This window comes from Neofelis nebulosa, chromosome 16 (assembly GCF_028018385.1).
Source record: "Neofelis nebulosa isolate mNeoNeb1 chromosome 16, mNeoNeb1.pri, whole genome shotgun sequence".
Classification (NCBI taxonomy): domain Eukaryota; kingdom Metazoa; phylum Chordata; class Mammalia; order Carnivora; family Felidae; genus Neofelis; species Neofelis nebulosa.
In genome coordinates this window covers 32426751-32444095 of record NC_080797.1, presented here as the reverse complement: position 1 = coordinate 32444095, position 17345 = coordinate 32426751, and the positions used below count along the sequence as shown (strand labels likewise).

General features: G+C 55.8%; 1 protein-coding gene across 4 annotated transcripts in view; it reads right to left on the bottom strand.

Annotated features, from left to right (window-relative positions):
- Positions 1–17345, bottom strand: part of ARHGAP27 (Rho GTPase activating protein 27) — a 31633-nt gene that overhangs the window by 8810 nt on the left and 5478 nt on the right. For 2 of the 4 annotated variants that reach the window (XM_058705202.1, XM_058705201.1), the window contains exon 4: positions 238–642. In XM_058705202.1, coding sequence (XP_058561185.1) covers positions 238–642 — 405 coding nt within the window. Of the gene's footprint in view, positions 1–237; positions 643–4300; positions 5327–15305; positions 15463–17345 lie in introns of those variants that run through there. The other 2 variants (XM_058705204.1, XM_058705203.1) reach the window with 2 other exon arrangements.

The following is a 17345-nucleotide window of genomic DNA, read 5'->3' as shown; positions in this document are numbered from 1 at the left end:
CCTCCCTTACCCAGGGGTCCCTTAAAGCCACCCGCCCACCCCGGCCAGGCCCCGCCCCCTCCCTCATTCTCGGGGGTCGTGGGCAGCAAGGGGCGGGGGGCAGAGGCCCAAAGAGACCCCGCCCACCACCGGCCAGGCCCCGCCCCCTCCCTCGTTCTCGGGGGCTGCGGGCAGCAAGAGGCGGGGGCACAGGCCCAAAGAGACCCCGCCCACCCGGGCCAGGCCCCGCCCCCTCACCCTCTGGTCCCTGGGGCTGAGCGGGCTCAGTCCCGGCTGCATCTCCAGGTCGTCCTCGGGCTCGTCGTCGGGCTCGTCCTCCCAGACGGCCTCGCCCGTCAGCGGGTTGTAGAAGAACACCCTGCGGCTCTCCTCATCCCAGTACTGGCCCCAGTCTGTCTCGAGGCTCTCGCGGCTGCCCACCGAGGTCGGGGAGGTGGCCGGGCTGGAGGCGCCCTCAGCAGCCTCGAAGGGCGACTCCCAGGTGGTCACGCCCGTGTCCGGGTTGTAGTAGTAGGGGCGCCCGGTGCCCGCGTCCGTGTGCGTCTCCCACGCCTGGGGGCGGGGGGCCGCGGTGGCGCCGGGCGAAGTGGCCGGAGGCTGCCGCTCTACGTTCGCGTACACGGGCTCCGAGGGGTCGTCCACCTGCGGGAGGAGGGAGGGGACGTGACCTTCAGGGCATCTCCGGAGTCAGACAGTCCCGATTCGGCCACTTGCCATCTGGGTGACCTTTGGCAAGTCAGAGCACACCCCCTCCCCACCCCGCCGCGTCTGTTCCGCCGGCTGCCCGGTCCGGAAATTGTAGTGAAGAGAGAATGAGGAAATATTCTTTTTTTTTTTTTTTTTTTTTTAATGTTTTTATTTATTTTTGAAGGAGAGAGAGCATGAGCGGGGAGAGGAACAGAGAGAGAGGGAGACACAGAATCCGAAGCAGGCTCCAGGCTCCGAGCTGTCAGCACAGAGTCCGATGCCGGGCTCAAACTCATGAACCTGTGATCATGACCTGAGCCGAAGTCGGACGCTTAATCGACTGAGCCACCCAGGCGCCCCAAGAATGAGGAAATATTCTTGAAAGTGCATTGTAAAGTATGCATTGTAAAGTATGAGGTGTCCCAGAGGCCCAGGGCAGTTACATTATTTATTAACAATAATAAAATATCGATAACTGAGTTCTCCCGGCTGTGCATTCAGTGTGCACTAGAGGGGAGGGGGCGCGGGGAGGGGAGCGCGAATCAACCGGTTGGGCAGGAATAGAGACATGGCCTCAGACCCATTCCTTTTCCTCTCCCATTCAGGTCACACAGGGGCAGGGCCCTGCTGCATTCTACAGCCCCCACCCCTTCTTCCTTCCTGGCCCAGAAAGATCCGGTACTGGAATCAGTACTGCCTCTGGATCTGAGACTGGAACTTCCTGAATGTGGGTTTTGCAGTCCTTGGAACCAGTTGCAGAGAAGGGAAAGAGAGGGGAGAGCCAGATGGGAGGGAGGAAGGTGGAGCAACGAAAGGTGAGGCCCTCTTCCCCCTCCAAAGAAAAGTGAGGTGGGCTGGAAGCTCCCTTCACACAGAATGTAAGTCAGGGCATGCTTAACACCCTTACCGCTCTCTGCCACCTGCAGGGCAAAGTCTGTACACCTGCCTGCCTTCCGTCTGATTTCCTGCCATTCCTGGCCCTTTGCCTTGAACTTTACGCTCCAGTAGCCCTAACATGCAGTTGCTGGAGGTCCCGCCCTCTCTCCTGTGTCTTTTATCACAGCCTGCCTAGGCCCATCCCTGCCCTTTCTCACTTGGCAGACTCAGGACTCAGCTCAGGTGTCAGGTTCAAGGCCCTTCCTGAGCTTCCTCTCATGTGCTCACCACAGCCTAGCACCCTCAGCCCACCGGAGAGATAGATAGCGACATTATTAAACCCCAGGCCGCAGAGTAGCACAAGATTAATACTGTTTTCTAAGAACATATAATGCTATGAGGGAAATGCAGATTTCAACACGGTAAACAGCAGATAGTTCCAGTTATGTGTTTTCAGAAACCCTCCAAAATGCTAACAGAGGTTATCTCTGGGCAGTGTAATTATAGGGATTGGGTTTGTTTTTATTTGTTTCTTTAAACTTTTCTCTTTTCTTCTTTAAGCTTTTCTCAAAATTTTGTATAATAACCACCGGCCCCCCCCCCCCCCCCGCTCCTTTTCTAATCACAGAAGTTCCTCTGTTGCTGTGATGCCTTCACTGAACTGTAAACTCCCCAAGAGGGGAAGCAAGTCCTGTCAAGGTGGCCTCTCCCCAGGCCTTAGGTAGGTGCCTAAAAATCCATTCATTTGTCCCACGAAGGTTCACCTGTTCCGTGCGGGCCCTGTCCTAGGCACTGGGAATGCAGCAGTGAACAAATGGACCCAAATCCCTATTGAGCATCTCGGGTAAATGGCCAGGGAGTAGGGAGGGAGCCGAGCAGGGTTCTGAGTGAAATGCACAGCACGTCAGGGATGATTACTGCTAACATAGGAGACAGTGTTGCCGTCTGAGAGCACCCGGTGGCAGGTCCCAGGCACGGAGGGAGGAGGAAGAGTTGGATACATCAGTTCCTCACTCCTCTCCCTCACCCCAGAAGCCCTTGTGTGGCTGAGACAGGACCCTCCACCCCACTTCTCCTTTCGCTGTGCCCACTGCAGCCCTCCTGGGCAACCTGGATTCCACACACACCCGCCCACTGGCCCTCCCCCCACTTACAAAAGGCATCTTCCTATCACTGTACTTTCGCTCCAGTCGGTCCCCCAGCCTAGAACATTCCCTGCCTACCCAAATCCTGCTCCTCTGCTGGTCCCCAGCTTCAAACATCCTGGAGAGCCGGGCTCCATTTACGGCCTGGTGGCGTTCTGCTCTGCTGGCCAGTTCATCGTCCACCCATCTGCCTACCTCCTCTGACCCCAAAAGGCAGGAGGCTTTTGAGAGAAGGACCCAGGATGATGTAACCCTCCTCAGTCACCCTCTAGCAGGCAGCCCGCTGCCCTGAAGCACACAGCCGATCCACCAAGGATATTTACTGCTAGAGTACCCGGGTCAATTCCATGCTTTATTTCACAGCAGACAACAAACACACGTATCCGACACTACAGGAGAGACGGGAGTTAGCTTTGAGCAGGGACTTTCTGGGAATGAGGGTTCGGCACAGGAGCCAGGAGACTCCTTGAGAGGACTAGACGCACCTCCTACCCACCCCAGCTGGACCCACTGAGGCTGGAGGGTCATATGGGGGGTGGGTGAGATAAGGAAGGAGCCAGGCTCTTTGGACTGGGGATTTCCACTGGCAGGCTGCTAGACTTGGCTGTGTGTCCTCGGTGAGTCCCAGGCTGGTCAGGTTGATGGGGATCTTGCACAAGGAACAGCCCTAGCAGGTAGAGGAGATACAGGGGTAGATGTGTAGGCCCCCAGCACAATAGGGCTGTCACAAGGAAGGGAAGATACAGAATCACCTTGTGGGGCTCCGGACCGCAGATCAGAGGACTAGTGGGAGCAGAGGGCAGGGTTCCTTGGAAGGAAGCACATTCTAAGGATTGGGGCTGCTTCAGGGGGTAGTAAGGGGCCTTCACTGGAGGTGAGCAGTTAGGGGTACTGCAGCCCTGAGGCCCCTTCAAGCTCTAGAACTCTCTGCAGAACCCTCACAGTGCTAAGATAGAGGCGTTTTCCTCTCCTGGCAGAGCCACAGCCAGGATCAGACTGGAAGCCAGGTGGGGCCAGTCCCTCCGTGCCCTCTGCCTTCAAGGGGAGGCTCGCCCAGGTTAGAGCAGGGCCCGGCGCCCCCCTGCCCACAGCTCCTGGAGGCCCAGACGACAGCCCGTCGCAGCCCATCAACAGACCCTGACTAGGGCACCAACAGCTCTTGAGGCCCAGACCCCAATCATGACAGAGACACGTACGTTTTCCAAGTAGGAAAGGGGAAGTGATCTCCCACCTCAGGCCCAAGGACAGAGCTGAGAGGCGCCCTGGCTCTCACCACACCCAGCTGCCCAGCCCCCAGCACCCCGTTTCCAGTTCCCTCCCCTCCCCGCAAACAGGTGGCAGGCCTGCCCCTCTTCCCTCTTCCACCAATCACCCGATCACCCGTGACCGATCACCGTGTCTCAGCGCCCCTCCACAGCCCCTCTCAGACCGGCAAGGCCTTGGAAAAGGAAAGAGGCAAGAAGGGAGGAGTCCCCCCAAATCTGGGAGATGTCCTGCCCCAAAACCCAGCTCACCCCGCTCCTAACAGGCCAGAGGCCCTCAGCCCTCCCCATCAGAGGCCAAGCTTGCCCCCAGATGCCAGGGTCCCCTACCTGTCCCCGCAGGGCCCGACTCTGCCTCCTGGTCAGCTTGGCAATCATGTCCACCATCCTGTCCCCACTGAGCTGCTGGGACAGAGCCCTGGGAAGGCTTCAGGGGTGGAGCCAAGGGGCACAACCCCAGGGCTGGCACGGGGCAAGGGGGAAACAAGAAGTTGCTTTGAGATGGCGGGAGGCTGAGCCTCCAGCCCATTTCCTGTCAGGGCTGCGGAAGTGCTAGCCTGAGACAGAGGCTGCCTGAGAAAGGGTGGGGTGGGGGAAAGGGGGTGGTGTCTCACTCAGTCTGGGGTATTTTTATGCATCCAGGGACACACCGGCCTTCCTGCGCTATGCTCTGATGACTGGCAAGTTCTGAGTCCCAGGCCAGACACAGCCTTGGGGCAGGGTGGCACCGGGACCACAGGTGGGGGAGGGGCAGGCTGTGCGGCTGGGAGCAGGCAGAGGGGGCGGTTGGGTGCTGGCGCCTGGGCTGGCATGGACAGGACGCGGAGTGGCCATCAGCTCCCCGCAGGCCCGGGGAGGATGTGATGGGGAAGAGGAAGCTTGTGTGTGTGTCGCGGGGTGAGCGGGGGACGTCTGTCTCAAAGAGGAAGGGGTCTGGGCAGATGTGGTATCAGAGTGAGAGCCAGTGTCTGGAGTCTTCCAGCCACACAGGGAACGGGAGGGATTTTGACCACACCACAGTCTACTCGCCTTGACCATCTCCTCCAGCCTGGGCCACCGAGACGCATGTAGCTCCCCCACAACCCTACACCAACAGCTTCCCCGGGTCTCTCCTCTCTTCACCCTCCCACTGGGCGTCCAAACCGCAGTCCTGCACCATGGGCACAGCCTGTCCCTGGTGAGAAGCTGCCGACCCCCTCCAGGCCAAGGACCTCCTTGTCTTCCTGACACTCTCAGAGCAGCTCTGACACCCGAGGGTCTCCCCCCTGGCCGCCCAGCTCCCAGATCAGGCTCTGACCCCCACCTTCTATCTCGGACGCCAGACCCCTCACCTTCTGCTCTCCCATTTCAGTAACCCTCCTGCCCCCAGCCCTGGCCCTCTTTTCTCCCCTGCCCATGTCCCCCAGGCCACTCCTTCCCTGCACCTACCGTGGGCTCAGGACAGGGACGTCCAAGTGGAGCCAAGCGTGGTGTAGGCTTGGGGTGTGGGACATTTGGACGGACCACAGCCACAGCAAGCCAGGGACCTAGGCCCTACTCTGCCCTCAAAGCTCTAGTATCACTCCCCTACCGTCCCTTGTGGGGCTCAGAAGCCTGGAACACCAGAGGCAGAGAGGCCTGGAGTCCTCCCACTTGTCACACACATGACCCATCCCACTGACCCCACCCTGAGGGACATGGGCCACACACACACACAGGACAAGTCACCAAGAGGGACGGAGCCAGGCCCAGGAGATGGGAACAGCCTGTGTACATTCCAGAGCGGCCAGAAACTCTGAGCCGGCAGCAGGGAGGAGCTGGGGCAGGAAAGGGGAGAGAGGAGGCAGGTGTGGGAACCCGGGCCCTCAGTGCTGCCCTGCTGTAGGGTTAGTAGGCAAGGTCTCCCTGGGGCGGGAACCAAGAGTGACAGCGTGGGAGACTGGGACCATAGAAAAGGCTGCCCACCTGCTGACCTTCCCCGGAAAGAAGCCTGGCCGCCATGTCTGCCATCTCCCAGAGGGCTCTGGCCTCACACCATAGGGACTGAGCAAAACCCACACGGCTCTGGCCTGTTCTTCTCGGTCAGGGTCAGGGAGGTTGGCGCCTCAGGCCTCGGGTATGGGCTTCCCCAGGCGAGATGCGACCACAGCAGCTCCCCAGTGGGGTCCTCCTCCCTCAACCACACCCTCACACCTCGCCTGGCCTCCAGAGGCACATGGTGGAGGAGGGGACAGAACAAGCCAGCTTCGCCTCGCCCCCGTCTCTCCAGCCCTCTGTCCTCACCCCCGCCTTCTCTGCAAAACCCCCACCAGTGTTGGGGCACAAGCAAGTGCAACCAGAAAATCCTATCCGTTCTCTGGGGCCAGAGGCAAAAGAAATGCCTGCAAACCAGTGACTGGAGCCTGGGGTCTGGCTCAGGTGGCTGCGGAGGGGACGGGATCTCCTTTGCTGACTCCATGCCACCCGGGTGGAGGGAGAGTTGGGAATAAACCGTGATCTTTGCCTCAGTGAGGCAGTGAGCTTAGCCAAGTGCACAGAACTGTCCTGCTGTCCCTCCCCCGAGCACGCCCTCTCCAGGACAGAGTCCGGGCCTCACCGTACCCACCCCTAGCCCTGAGTGACTCATCCAGCCGTGTGCAGTGGGAAAGCTGGGGGTCACCCCGCAGGCTCCTCAAGCCTCAGAATAGTGGGGAACCATGCCTAGAGCTGCACCCCCCACCCCGCCCCAGGGTCTGGTGTAACTGGTTTGGGCTGGGGCCTGGACGCGAGCTAAGGCCCATGTGAGGCTCAGTGTAATCTTATTGCTTGCCCTGTAGCCTGAAAGTCCAAACACAACAGGCCGAGGTGAGGGTCTTCTCTGGGGTTTGGACCGGAAACATCATTTGATTCAAAGGAAAAAAGAACAGAGCAGGATTCCAGAGACATGGCTTCTTGTATAGGTTGTGCCTTAGCTTCTCTCTGGGCAGCCCCCTGAAACTCTGGGCCTCTGTTTCTTTACCCGTAGAATGGGCTGTCATTCTCCACACACACCCCCAACCCCCCCCTTCCCTGCTCACAGGGTTGGGTTCTGTGAAAGGGCCAGGCAGGTCCCCTGAGGTTTCTACACCCAGTGGGGACGTGGGGGAGAAAGCGGGGCTGAACCCCTGCTTTTCTGGCTCTGGGTTTCGACTGAGTGCCCTGAGGTCTGGACTCTGCCCGCAGCCTCTTGGCGACCTCATGGGGCCGTGCGTTTGGCTCGCTCCTCCAGGGCAGGTGGGGCCTGGGGTGGAGCCCCTTTGCCGCTCACACGCCCTGTGCTCTGGGTGAGGCCTCCAGACACCCAGGTCTCCTGCTGCTGGGCCAGGAGGAGTCAGAAACGGTCTGTCGAGGAACCTGCCGGCCAGCAAAAGCTGTCATCGTGAGCCACGGGAGGAAAATGTGCCAGGGCCCCGTCCCCTCAGACGGATCTGCACCTGCACCCACGATTCCTCCTCACTTCCCCAGTGGAGGGACCAGGGTCCCCCGTCCACGCCAACCTCCCCAACCTAGGCCCAGGGGACCCCATTGTCTCTCACTTGCTCAGAAGCTGCCTCTCCTCAGATCTCCAACTCCTCCCACCTGACTGCCTTTGGCCCTTTGGCCTTTCAACAAACTCAAGGCCTCTCCATCTTTCCCCCCCCCCCCTTTTTTTTTTCCCCCCCCCCCAAGGCCTCTCCATCTTAAAAAGAAACAGCGCGCCCCTGGACCCAGCTCTCCCTGCCTCGTTTCCAGAACCTGCTTCTTGCCCACGTGTGTGCGCCTGCCATCCCGCTGTCCATGCACTCCGACGTCCAGCCCACTGCTCAGGTCTCCTATTACCTCCCCAATGACAAAGGTGGTCCTTCTTGGGCCTGACTCCCCTCCGGGACTTAGTCCTTACAACCCTCTCCCTCCTCGTCTGCCTCCTCAGCCTGCGGCCCAGGCTCCTCTTCCTCCGCCCATTTCCCTGATGCCTGCTCTCACCTTTCCTTCTCACTCTTCTGTCCCCGGGGAAGCCCAACCAGCTCGGTTAAGTTAACAACCCGCAACCCCGCCTCCAGGAGCGCAGACCCAACTGCCCCCCTGGGTGTCCTCGGTATGCCTCAAAAGCCGCACGTCCCAAACCAAGTTCACCTTCTTCCTCCTCCTTCTTCCCATCTTGGCATCATCTTGGTTGCTCAAGCAGAGACCTGGAGTCACCGAGCCCGGTGACCTGACCTGCCTAAGCCTTTCACACCTACCAGTCCTCAGGTAGCACAGGGATTCGAGGAACACCACCGCGAGGAAGCAAACATTCAGATCTAGAGTAGATGTCCTGCGGGGAATTGGTCCGGTCTCTGTGTCAGGGCAGGAAGAGAGGGACGGGACAGTCAAATGGAACACATGGACCTTGAGCCGATCCTGGTTCAAACAAACTGGCTGTGGGGCGCCTGGGTGGCTCAGTCGGTTGAGCATCCGGCTTCGGCTCAGGTCATGATCTCGCAGTCTGTGAGTTCGAGCCCCGCGTCGGGCTCTGTGCTGACAGCTTAGAGCCTGGAGCCTGCTTCGGATTCTGTGTCTCCCTCTCTCTGCCCCTCCCCTACTCATGCTTTGTCTCTCTCTGTCTCAGAAATAAATAAACATTAAAAAAAGATTTTTTTTTTTAAAACTGGCTGTGAGAGATTTGTTTTAGGACAATGAAGGAGCTGTGAGTATGGCCTGGGTCTTAGATGATATGTAAGGAATTAATGTTAATTTTGTCAGATATAACAATGGTAATGGTATTGTGATTGTGGAGAAAAATATTTTTAAGAAATAGATGCTGAATTTTTTAGGGATGAGATGCGATAAAGTCTGGAATTTATTATTTCTTGGCACACACACACACACACACACACAAAAGAACAAACTTGGCAAGCAGCAATCGTCAAATCTAGTAATGGGTATAATTACATTCGTTTTAATATTCTTTTTGCTTCTTTGCCTATTTGAAAATCTTCATAAGGAAAAGGGGAAAAGCATCTCCCTCAACCTTTTTTGCTATTGTGCGTTCTCAGTGTTACGACTTTATGAGGTGTTCCCTGTTTCTTACCCAGAAGGACTGGCCCTTCCAACTCTCCCCCTACCCTCGGTTGTAATTTCTCTCCCTTTATGATGCAGCTCCGGTGCCAGGAATTCTGGAAATACGGCAGCTTAAACATGTCCTGCTTCTCCCCTTTCTCCCCTGACTGCTACGCTCTATGAAGGGGTTGTGCCAGCTGGTGGGCAGGGCTGGCTGGCCCGGGAACCCAGGAGACCCCGGGGCAGACCAGGCCCACCATGGGCCCCCAGAGGGAAGGCAAGGTGACCCCCAGGAGCTGACAGGGAGCCAAACAGGTGAGCTAGGCACTCTCTGCCCACAAGGTTGGGGAGGCCAGGAAGGCAGGGAGGGAGCAGGGAGAGCTCCTGATGGTGTCTTAGCAGGGGCCTGCCCAGCCCCCAGAGACCATCACTCCTCTGCTCCAAGCTCCAAGGGCTCCCCCCAGCACGGCGAGCAAAGACCCATAAACCCCACTCCTCTGACAAGCCAGAGGCTGGAGAGAGGCAGAGCAAACACAACCCAACCCACCGCCTTAATATAGCGGGTCCGGACGGGACGGGACGTGCTAGAGACCGATCACAAGTCATGGTGGGAAGAGGAACTTGTCAGTCAGAAGTGACAGGACAGCTGGATGGCCACCCAGAAGGAGATAATTAAAGGTGGGTCTACATCTTACTCTGTCCGCTCAAATATATCCCCGGAGGATCCAAGATTTAGATGTAACAAGTGAAACCATTGGGGCGCCTGGGTGGCTCAGTGGGTTAGGATTCGGACTTTGGCTCAGGTCACGATCTCACAGTTTGTGGGTTCAAGCCCTGCGACAGGCTCTGTGCGGACATCTCGGAGCCTGGAGCCTGCTTCGGGTTCTGTGGCTCCCTCTCTCTCTGCTCCTCCCCCACTCACGCTGTCTCTCTCTGTCTCTCAAAAATAAAATAAAACATTAAAAAATTATTTTTTTTTAAAGTGAAACCATAAAAATACTCAAACAGGAAAACACGAGCAACATTCTATATTTAAAAAAGACTTTTGTAAAGGCGTCTGGTTGGCTCGGTCGCTTAAGCATCTGACTCTTGGTTTCAGCTCAGGTCATGATCTCACGGTTAGTGGGTTTGAGCCTTGCATCAGGCTCTGTGCTGACAGCGCAGAGCCTGCTTGGGATTCTTTCTCTGTCCCCCACCCCCCGCCCTCCCCCTGCCGGTCCTCTCTCTCTCTTTTTTTTTTTTTTTTAAAAAGACCTTTGTAATAGAGACTCAAAATCTAAAAGCCATAAAGCACATGATTTATACATTTGACCACATATATGTACTTTAAGTGGGGCACCTGGGTGGCTCAGTCGGTTGAGCGTCTGACTTTGGCCCAGGTCATGATCTCACGGTTCGTGGGTTCGAGCCCCGCGTCAGGCTCTGTGCTGACAGCTCGGAGCCTGGAGCCTGCTTTGGATTCTGTGCCTCGCTCTCTCTCTCTGCCCCAACCCACTCGCATTCTGTCTCTGTCTCTCTCAAAAATAAATAAACATTAAAAAAATTAAAGAAATAAATCAATGTACTTTAAGTAATTTGTGTGGCCAAAAAACAACATTAGCAAAGTCAAAAGACAACCTTAGGGAGATTACAACTCAGGTAAGAGATAAAGAGCTGTGTTCCCTAGTGTAGCAAAACCTCCTAGAAACCAATAAGGAAAAGACCAACAACTCAGTAGAAAAAGGAGCACAGGATACGAACAGACGGTTCACAGAGAAAGAAAAACAAACAGTCCTTAAATCTATGTAAAGATGCTCACCCTCACTGCAAAGAGAAATGCAAATTTAAGCTATCTTAAGATCCTACATTTTGCTATCAGACTGGCAGAAAACAAAATTTTGATGCGACTTGGTTGGCAAGGCCGTGGGGAATCAGACCCTCGCCTTTGTGCTGGTGGGAATGTATGAGCCCCATGGGCGGGGACGGCAACTTGGCAAAATATAACAACTACCCCCTGTTTACCCTTCGACCCAGCAATCCTACTTCTGGGATTTAGCCTTGATTTACCAGCATGTGTGTGAAAGATTATTTCTTCTAACGTCGTTCACACAGTTGCAAAAGATGGGAAACCATGCAAGTGCCCGTCAACAGTATACTGGTTAAATATATTGTGATACATCCCTAAGGTGGAAAACCTGCCCCGCTGGAAGGAAGGAGACTGACCCTCTCTGTGCACAATCTCCAAGATACAGTGTCAAATCAAAAAGGCAAAAAATAAGCAAGTTATAGGATTGTGCATATTGCATGCAACCTTTATGTGAGAGAGGCGGAAAATCAAGTAATCAAATGCATATTCTTACAAGTTTGTATTTGTCTGAAGAACCAGTGAAAGAATAGAGAAAGGATTAATGAGCGTGGTGACTTCTGAGCTGATGGTGAACAGGGTATGGAAGCAGGGGTGAGAGAGAGAGGGAGAGAGCAGAGGAGGGGCAGAGAGAGGAGAGAGAGAACCCCAAACAGGTTCAGTGCTGTCAGCACAGAGCCCGAGGTGGGGCTCGAACTCACCAACTGTGAGATATGACCTGAGCCGAAATCAAGAGTTGGATGCCTAACAGATTGAGCCACCCAGGCGCCCCTTACTATATACTTTTTAACATTGTTTTGATTTTTAAAAACCATGAAAGTATATTATCGGATTAAAAAAAAAAAAACCACCAAGGCTATCGGCAAGATAAAGGGGCTGGAAAACACAGTGACAACTTAACAACAAAATAGAACTCTTAAGAAGATTCAAGTAAAGCCCAAAAGAAAAAAAAAAGACTACTTTAGAACTTAAAATATATCCCTGGACTATTCATTGGAGGCGAGGATAGTCACCCTCCAGACTCAAAGTAGTGGCCTGGAAGATAAGGCAGGAGAAATTGCTCGAAGCAAACGTACACAGAGACAGAAATGAAGGAGGCAAAGCTACAAAACAGGAGGTTCCAGTCAAGACAGCTAACTTGCAAATAAAAGAAAAAGTCAAGGAAACGATAATCCTACAACAAATAGATTTCTCTAAGCTGAAAACAGACCCGAGGCTATCTGCAAATGGACAGGGTTCCAGAAGGGAGTGCTGAGAAAAAGAATCCCCACTCTGCACACCCAAGGAGTGTTTGGTTAGGAACCCCAGGGAAGGGGGCCTGGGTGGCTCAGTCTGTTACGAATTCCGCTCAGGTCATGATCTCACGGCTTGTGAGTTCGAGCCCCGCGTCGGGCGCTGTGCTGACAGCTCGGAGCCTGGAGCCCGCTGCTTCGGATTCTGTGTCTCCTCTCTCTGCCCCTCTCCCTAAAATAAACCATCAAGTACTTTGTACCCATTGTCAGACAAAACGTGGAAAGGTTGCATTATCCCATCAAAAGACAGAGTCAGCTTGGGTTTCAAAATACAGTGACAGGATATATATAAAAATCCACTTAAAAACGTGATAATGTTGAGGGGCACCTGGCTGGCTCAGTCACCAGAGCATGTGACTCTTGATCTCAGGATTGTGAGTTCGAGCCCCACGTTGGGGGTAGAGATTACTTAAAAAGAAAACCTTAAAAAAAAAAAAAAAGGGTAATGTTGAAAATAAAGGGATACCGAGAGATATCACACGGGCAAAAAAGAAAATAGAATAAAATAGAAAGAGTGGCCATATTCATAAAAGAAAGGTGGAGTTTCAGGTTGAAAGCACTAAGCGGGATAAAGAGGGGCACCAGGTAACGACACAAAGGGACAATCTGTGATGACAGAACCGTCAAAATCTGGGCGCTCCCAACAGTGTTGTAGTTAAATATAAAAAACCAAGCCTACTAAAAATACAAGAAGAACTTTATAGAGAAAATTTGAGTGGGAGATTTAATAAATCTCTAATGGAACTGGAGTAAAAGAATAAACAAAAAGAAGTATACAAAGGAAATGCAAGTTTGACTAATATAATCAATCAGCTTGGTTTGATACATAGGGGACCTTATGTCCCTTAAATAAAAAATATACGATTTTTGGGGCGCCTGGGTGGCTTGGTCGGTTAAGCGTCCGACTTCGGCTCAGGTCATGATCTCACGGTCCGTGAGTTCGAGCCCCGCGTCGGGCTCTGTGCTGACCGCTCAGAGCCTGGAGCCTGTTTCGGATTCTGTGTCTCCCTCTCTCTCTGCTCCTCCCCTGTTCATGCTCTGTCTCTCTCTGTCTCAAAAATAAATTTAAAAAACGTTAAAAAAAAAAAATATATATATATATACGATTTTTCCAGGTCTATGAAACTCTTAGAAAAGTCATTGACTTAGTCACAAAGAAACCCATAAATAAAATTAAAAGTGGAGATTTTACAAACCCAGTAAAAAACGAATGCTTTCCCAGTAAAATATAAAATGGCCCAAATTAGCGAGAACTGGTGGAAAACTTGAAAAGACCAAATCACGGTTGATGAGAAAAAAGTCTGCCACTGACAAAGCGCCGGGTGCAGAGGGTTTCACGGGAGAGGCTGACTTGTGGAAACCTTTAGGATTCACCTGCCGTCTCCCTTCCTTGGCCAGGAGGCAATCCTAGAGAAATTTCTCTCTGGCTAGCGAGGCTCTGGGGAGGAGGGCTCCACACGGCATCCACACCACATCGTAACTGTCAGTTGGCTTGCCAAGGTCTCCTCCCAGACAGTAAACTACCTGAGGGCAGGGACCACGCCTTGTTTTTCTTTGCCTCTCACTGCCCAGTCCAGCACCTGCCATTTACTGAATCAATGACACGGCGAGTGAAAAGTTACCGTCTCACTGTCAGCACACCGTGATGCCCTGGGTCTGTAAAACTCTCAGACACAGAGCAAAGCAGAATGGATGGAAAGAAACCAAAATGCTAACAGTCATTAGATTGAAATTCCACCCCCCCCCCATTAGCCAAATATTTGTAGGGATATTAAACTATTTCTATGGCGGTGGGGGGGATAGTAATTTATAAATTCAGACAATTCCAGGAGCGCTCCAGTTGTGGAGATGAGGCAGGAAGGAGGCTGGGGGGGGGATCTGGAGGCAGGCCCCCTTCTGGCACCTTTCTTGGTTCTTCCTGCTTCCTCTCTCAGGCCAAACCGGCCCAGCCCCCAGGACAGACACGGAAGCCTGGACGGAGACCCCTGCCCTGCTCACCTGATGCCTCATGGTGGATCTCCACCCAGGGGAAAGAGAGGACGCAGGGCGGCACCTATAGGAGTCCAGAGCCTGGACACAAGGGCCCTGCAGGCCTCACTGTGCCTAAGCAGGTGCTCTGGAAATCCCCACGCACCACAGACCTTCCTCAATTTGGCAAGAGCGAGGGACAATCCTTGCCAGAACCCCTATGTCCCTCGGACCCCGTCCTGGCAGCCCTAATTCCCTCAACGCCAACAAACATCAACTGTCCCCTGACACTCTAGTCTGGAACCCCGACCACGTTCTGATCAGCTGAGCCCGGGCTTGATGGGCTCTCCCATGCCGGGAAGGGGGCACTGAGCAGCCATCGGGGTTGGCATTCATAACCAACCACCTGGTCCTTCCCACTACTGAACACAGCTCCAGGAAGGGTGGAGAAAATAGATGGAGAAAGAGGCCGGCTGCTGGGGCTCAGGAAGGAAGTGGGGAGGCAGGTGGGCCTGTCTCAGGAGACCAGGGGTGCTGAGGGGAACCAGAGACTGAGAGGTGAGGAATGGGGCCCAGGCTCAGGGGAGATCACCCAGGGGCTGACACGGGGCCTGCAGGGTGGGAGGTTGCCTTGGGAGCGGTGGGTGGCTGGGGAGGAGTCCTGGTGGCCAGGAATGTGGGGTGAGGATGGGAGGGGGGCTACCCACGGAGCTGCTCTTTCATGGGTCAGGTCAGAAGCTGGGCAGTGGGGTTCCAGGGTCCGCCTGGGGCTGAAGGTGAGTCATGGGGAGGAAAGGTCAGCCCAGGGATGAAGAAACCAGCTGGGCCGCCTGGGGAGGTGAGAAAGACAGTGGCTGGGAGGAGGAAGGACTCCGGAGACCCTCCCCTTGGCCTCAGCTCCCCTGCTCTTACCAGCACCCCCCTTTCTAGAGGGCCCCTGGCTGGTCCCCACCCAAAGGGGACCCAGGTGGGTTTGTCCGAGGCCTCAATCACAGCTGCCCCGGGGCTGCCCTCAGAGTCTGTCCCACGGAGTGGGTGCCAGGCCTGGGATCCGGAGAGGAGGCAGGGGCGCCTCCGGGCGAGTCATCGGGCAGGTGAGTTTCAGCAGGGGTACAGGAGAAGACCGGGGAGGGGGGAGGTCAGGGAAGAAGGGGAGAAAGTGGGCAACTGCCACAGCCCGCCCCCGCCCCCTGTGCAATGATGAATGGTCACTCACAGTTCTCTGAAGAGGACAGGGAGCCAGGGCCCCAGGGCTCCTTCCAGTCCAGGCCGCCTGCTCAGGTGGGGCACCGGCCAGGCCGCTTGCAGAGGCCCCGGCTGTAACTCTTTCCTCCCAGTGGCCAATGCCTGGGCAGCAGGGGCGGGCTCCAGTCCAGAGGGCTGGCCTGAGGCCCCGGGGCGGGGATGGTGACCGGGGATGGTGACTGCACCCAGAAATGGACTCAGCGGGGGAGGAGTCTCAGAGGCCCCTCCTCACCTGGCTTCCCCAGGCTCCAAAGCCCCTCCTCAGCGAGGGAGGGAGTAGAGTAGAGGGGAACAGGCTGGCTACGGCCTGCAGGCCACCTGCCTGAGACTGAGCCTGGTAACCAGGGTGGGGTTCAGGGTCAGGAGGTACGGGAACTGACTCCGGCTCAGCCACCTCCCGCCTGGGTGACTTTCAGCCAGCCACTCAACTTCTCTGAACCTCTGCACTCTGGCACAGGGGGGCGCCCTTGCATGCAGGCCTGCCTTCAGAGCTGCTGGGAGTGGGAGCCTTTGAGTGAGAGCCCACGGGACCACTAGCCCCTGTGGCGCAGAATCACGTCATGCGCCACCATGCTTTGTGTCCCCAGTGTCCAGCGCTTTGACCAGCGCACTTTGACCATCCACCGGCACATGGTGGATGACAAGGCCGTGAAACGCCACACGGTGGGCGTAGAGGCTTCTCTCTTCTGAGGGTCCCCGCCTCTGCCAATTGTCCTACACCCACGCCACCATCTCCCCTTGTCCAAGGCTCCCCGGTCCCCGATGAGCCTGACCCTGTGTCCCCTCCATCCTCACATCCTTGGCCCTTGCCTCGGAGGGAGTGGGTCCCTCCCCGTCTGCCCTGGGCATCACCCTCACACCTGTGTCCTGGGATCCCGTCGCGTCAACCAGCTCCTCTGGCTGCTGCCCACTCACTCAGATTTGGGGAGCTTCCCCCCTCTCGACCTCCACATGCCTCTGGCCACACGGCACCTCTCCCTTCCCTGCCATGCTTCTGAGCGGTCTCCACTCGGCCCTGCACCCTCGTCTCCACCCTCTGACCTCTGCCTTCTGCTTTTGGTAACCCCTTGGCCAGCTCCTGATAAAGTGGCTGCTGACCTTGAGGTCACGACTTCCGATAAATGTTCGATGGCCTTTATCTAACTTCCCCTTCCTTCTGGACACCTCTCGGTGTCTGGACCAGCACTCTCCTGCTTCTCCTCCTTGTTCCCTGACTGTGTTTTCCACTTCCTCCTCTTCCCTCCCCTGGTCACCCAAATGTGGTGGGCCCAGGGCTGTGGCCCCCCGGTCCACATGCTCCCTCGCCCCCCCACATCTCCACACCACATGCTGGGCAGCTCCAGGACTCCTCCCACACCTTCCCAATGTCCCCGCCATAAACAGACCACTGTCTGCGCACACTGGGAGGCTGGGAGGCTGGGACTCAGCCTGACTTCTCTCCCGCCCTCCTCAGCCCATCAGCCACCAGCTCCCTCGAAATCCACTTCCTGAACCTCTCCTGTCATCACCGCATGCCTGGGAGACCATGAAAGTCCTCTGCCACTCTTAAAGTTCCAGCCAAGGGGGTCCTTTCTGAACCCCACTCCCTTCTCTGCTGAGAGTCTCCCGGTAGCTGCACGGTGACGTCCGAATTCCTGGCGAGGGCCATGAGGCCCCGCCCCCCAGGCGCCACCCACTCCCCACCAGAGCCCCAGCAGCGCAGGGTGGGGGCTGTAAGGCCCCAGGGGTGCCCCATCTCACACCTGCACCCATGCCTGTGCACCGCAGCACACTGGGTGTCCTTTTTATCTCAGATGGCCTGGGCCATGCCGGCCTGAGGCATCTGTCCCCTCTTGCCAGGCTCCTGACCCAGATGGTGGCCCTCCAGGCCTGGGACTCAGCCTCACCAGATGCCCGGCAAGTGCAAGGTCACCTCATGCTTAGTTAATGAGTGAATGAAGGGGAAAGGTAGGAGCTGCCTCTCCTGCCTCCTCCAAGAAGAAATAGGCAGGCTCACCATTCAGGAAATTCC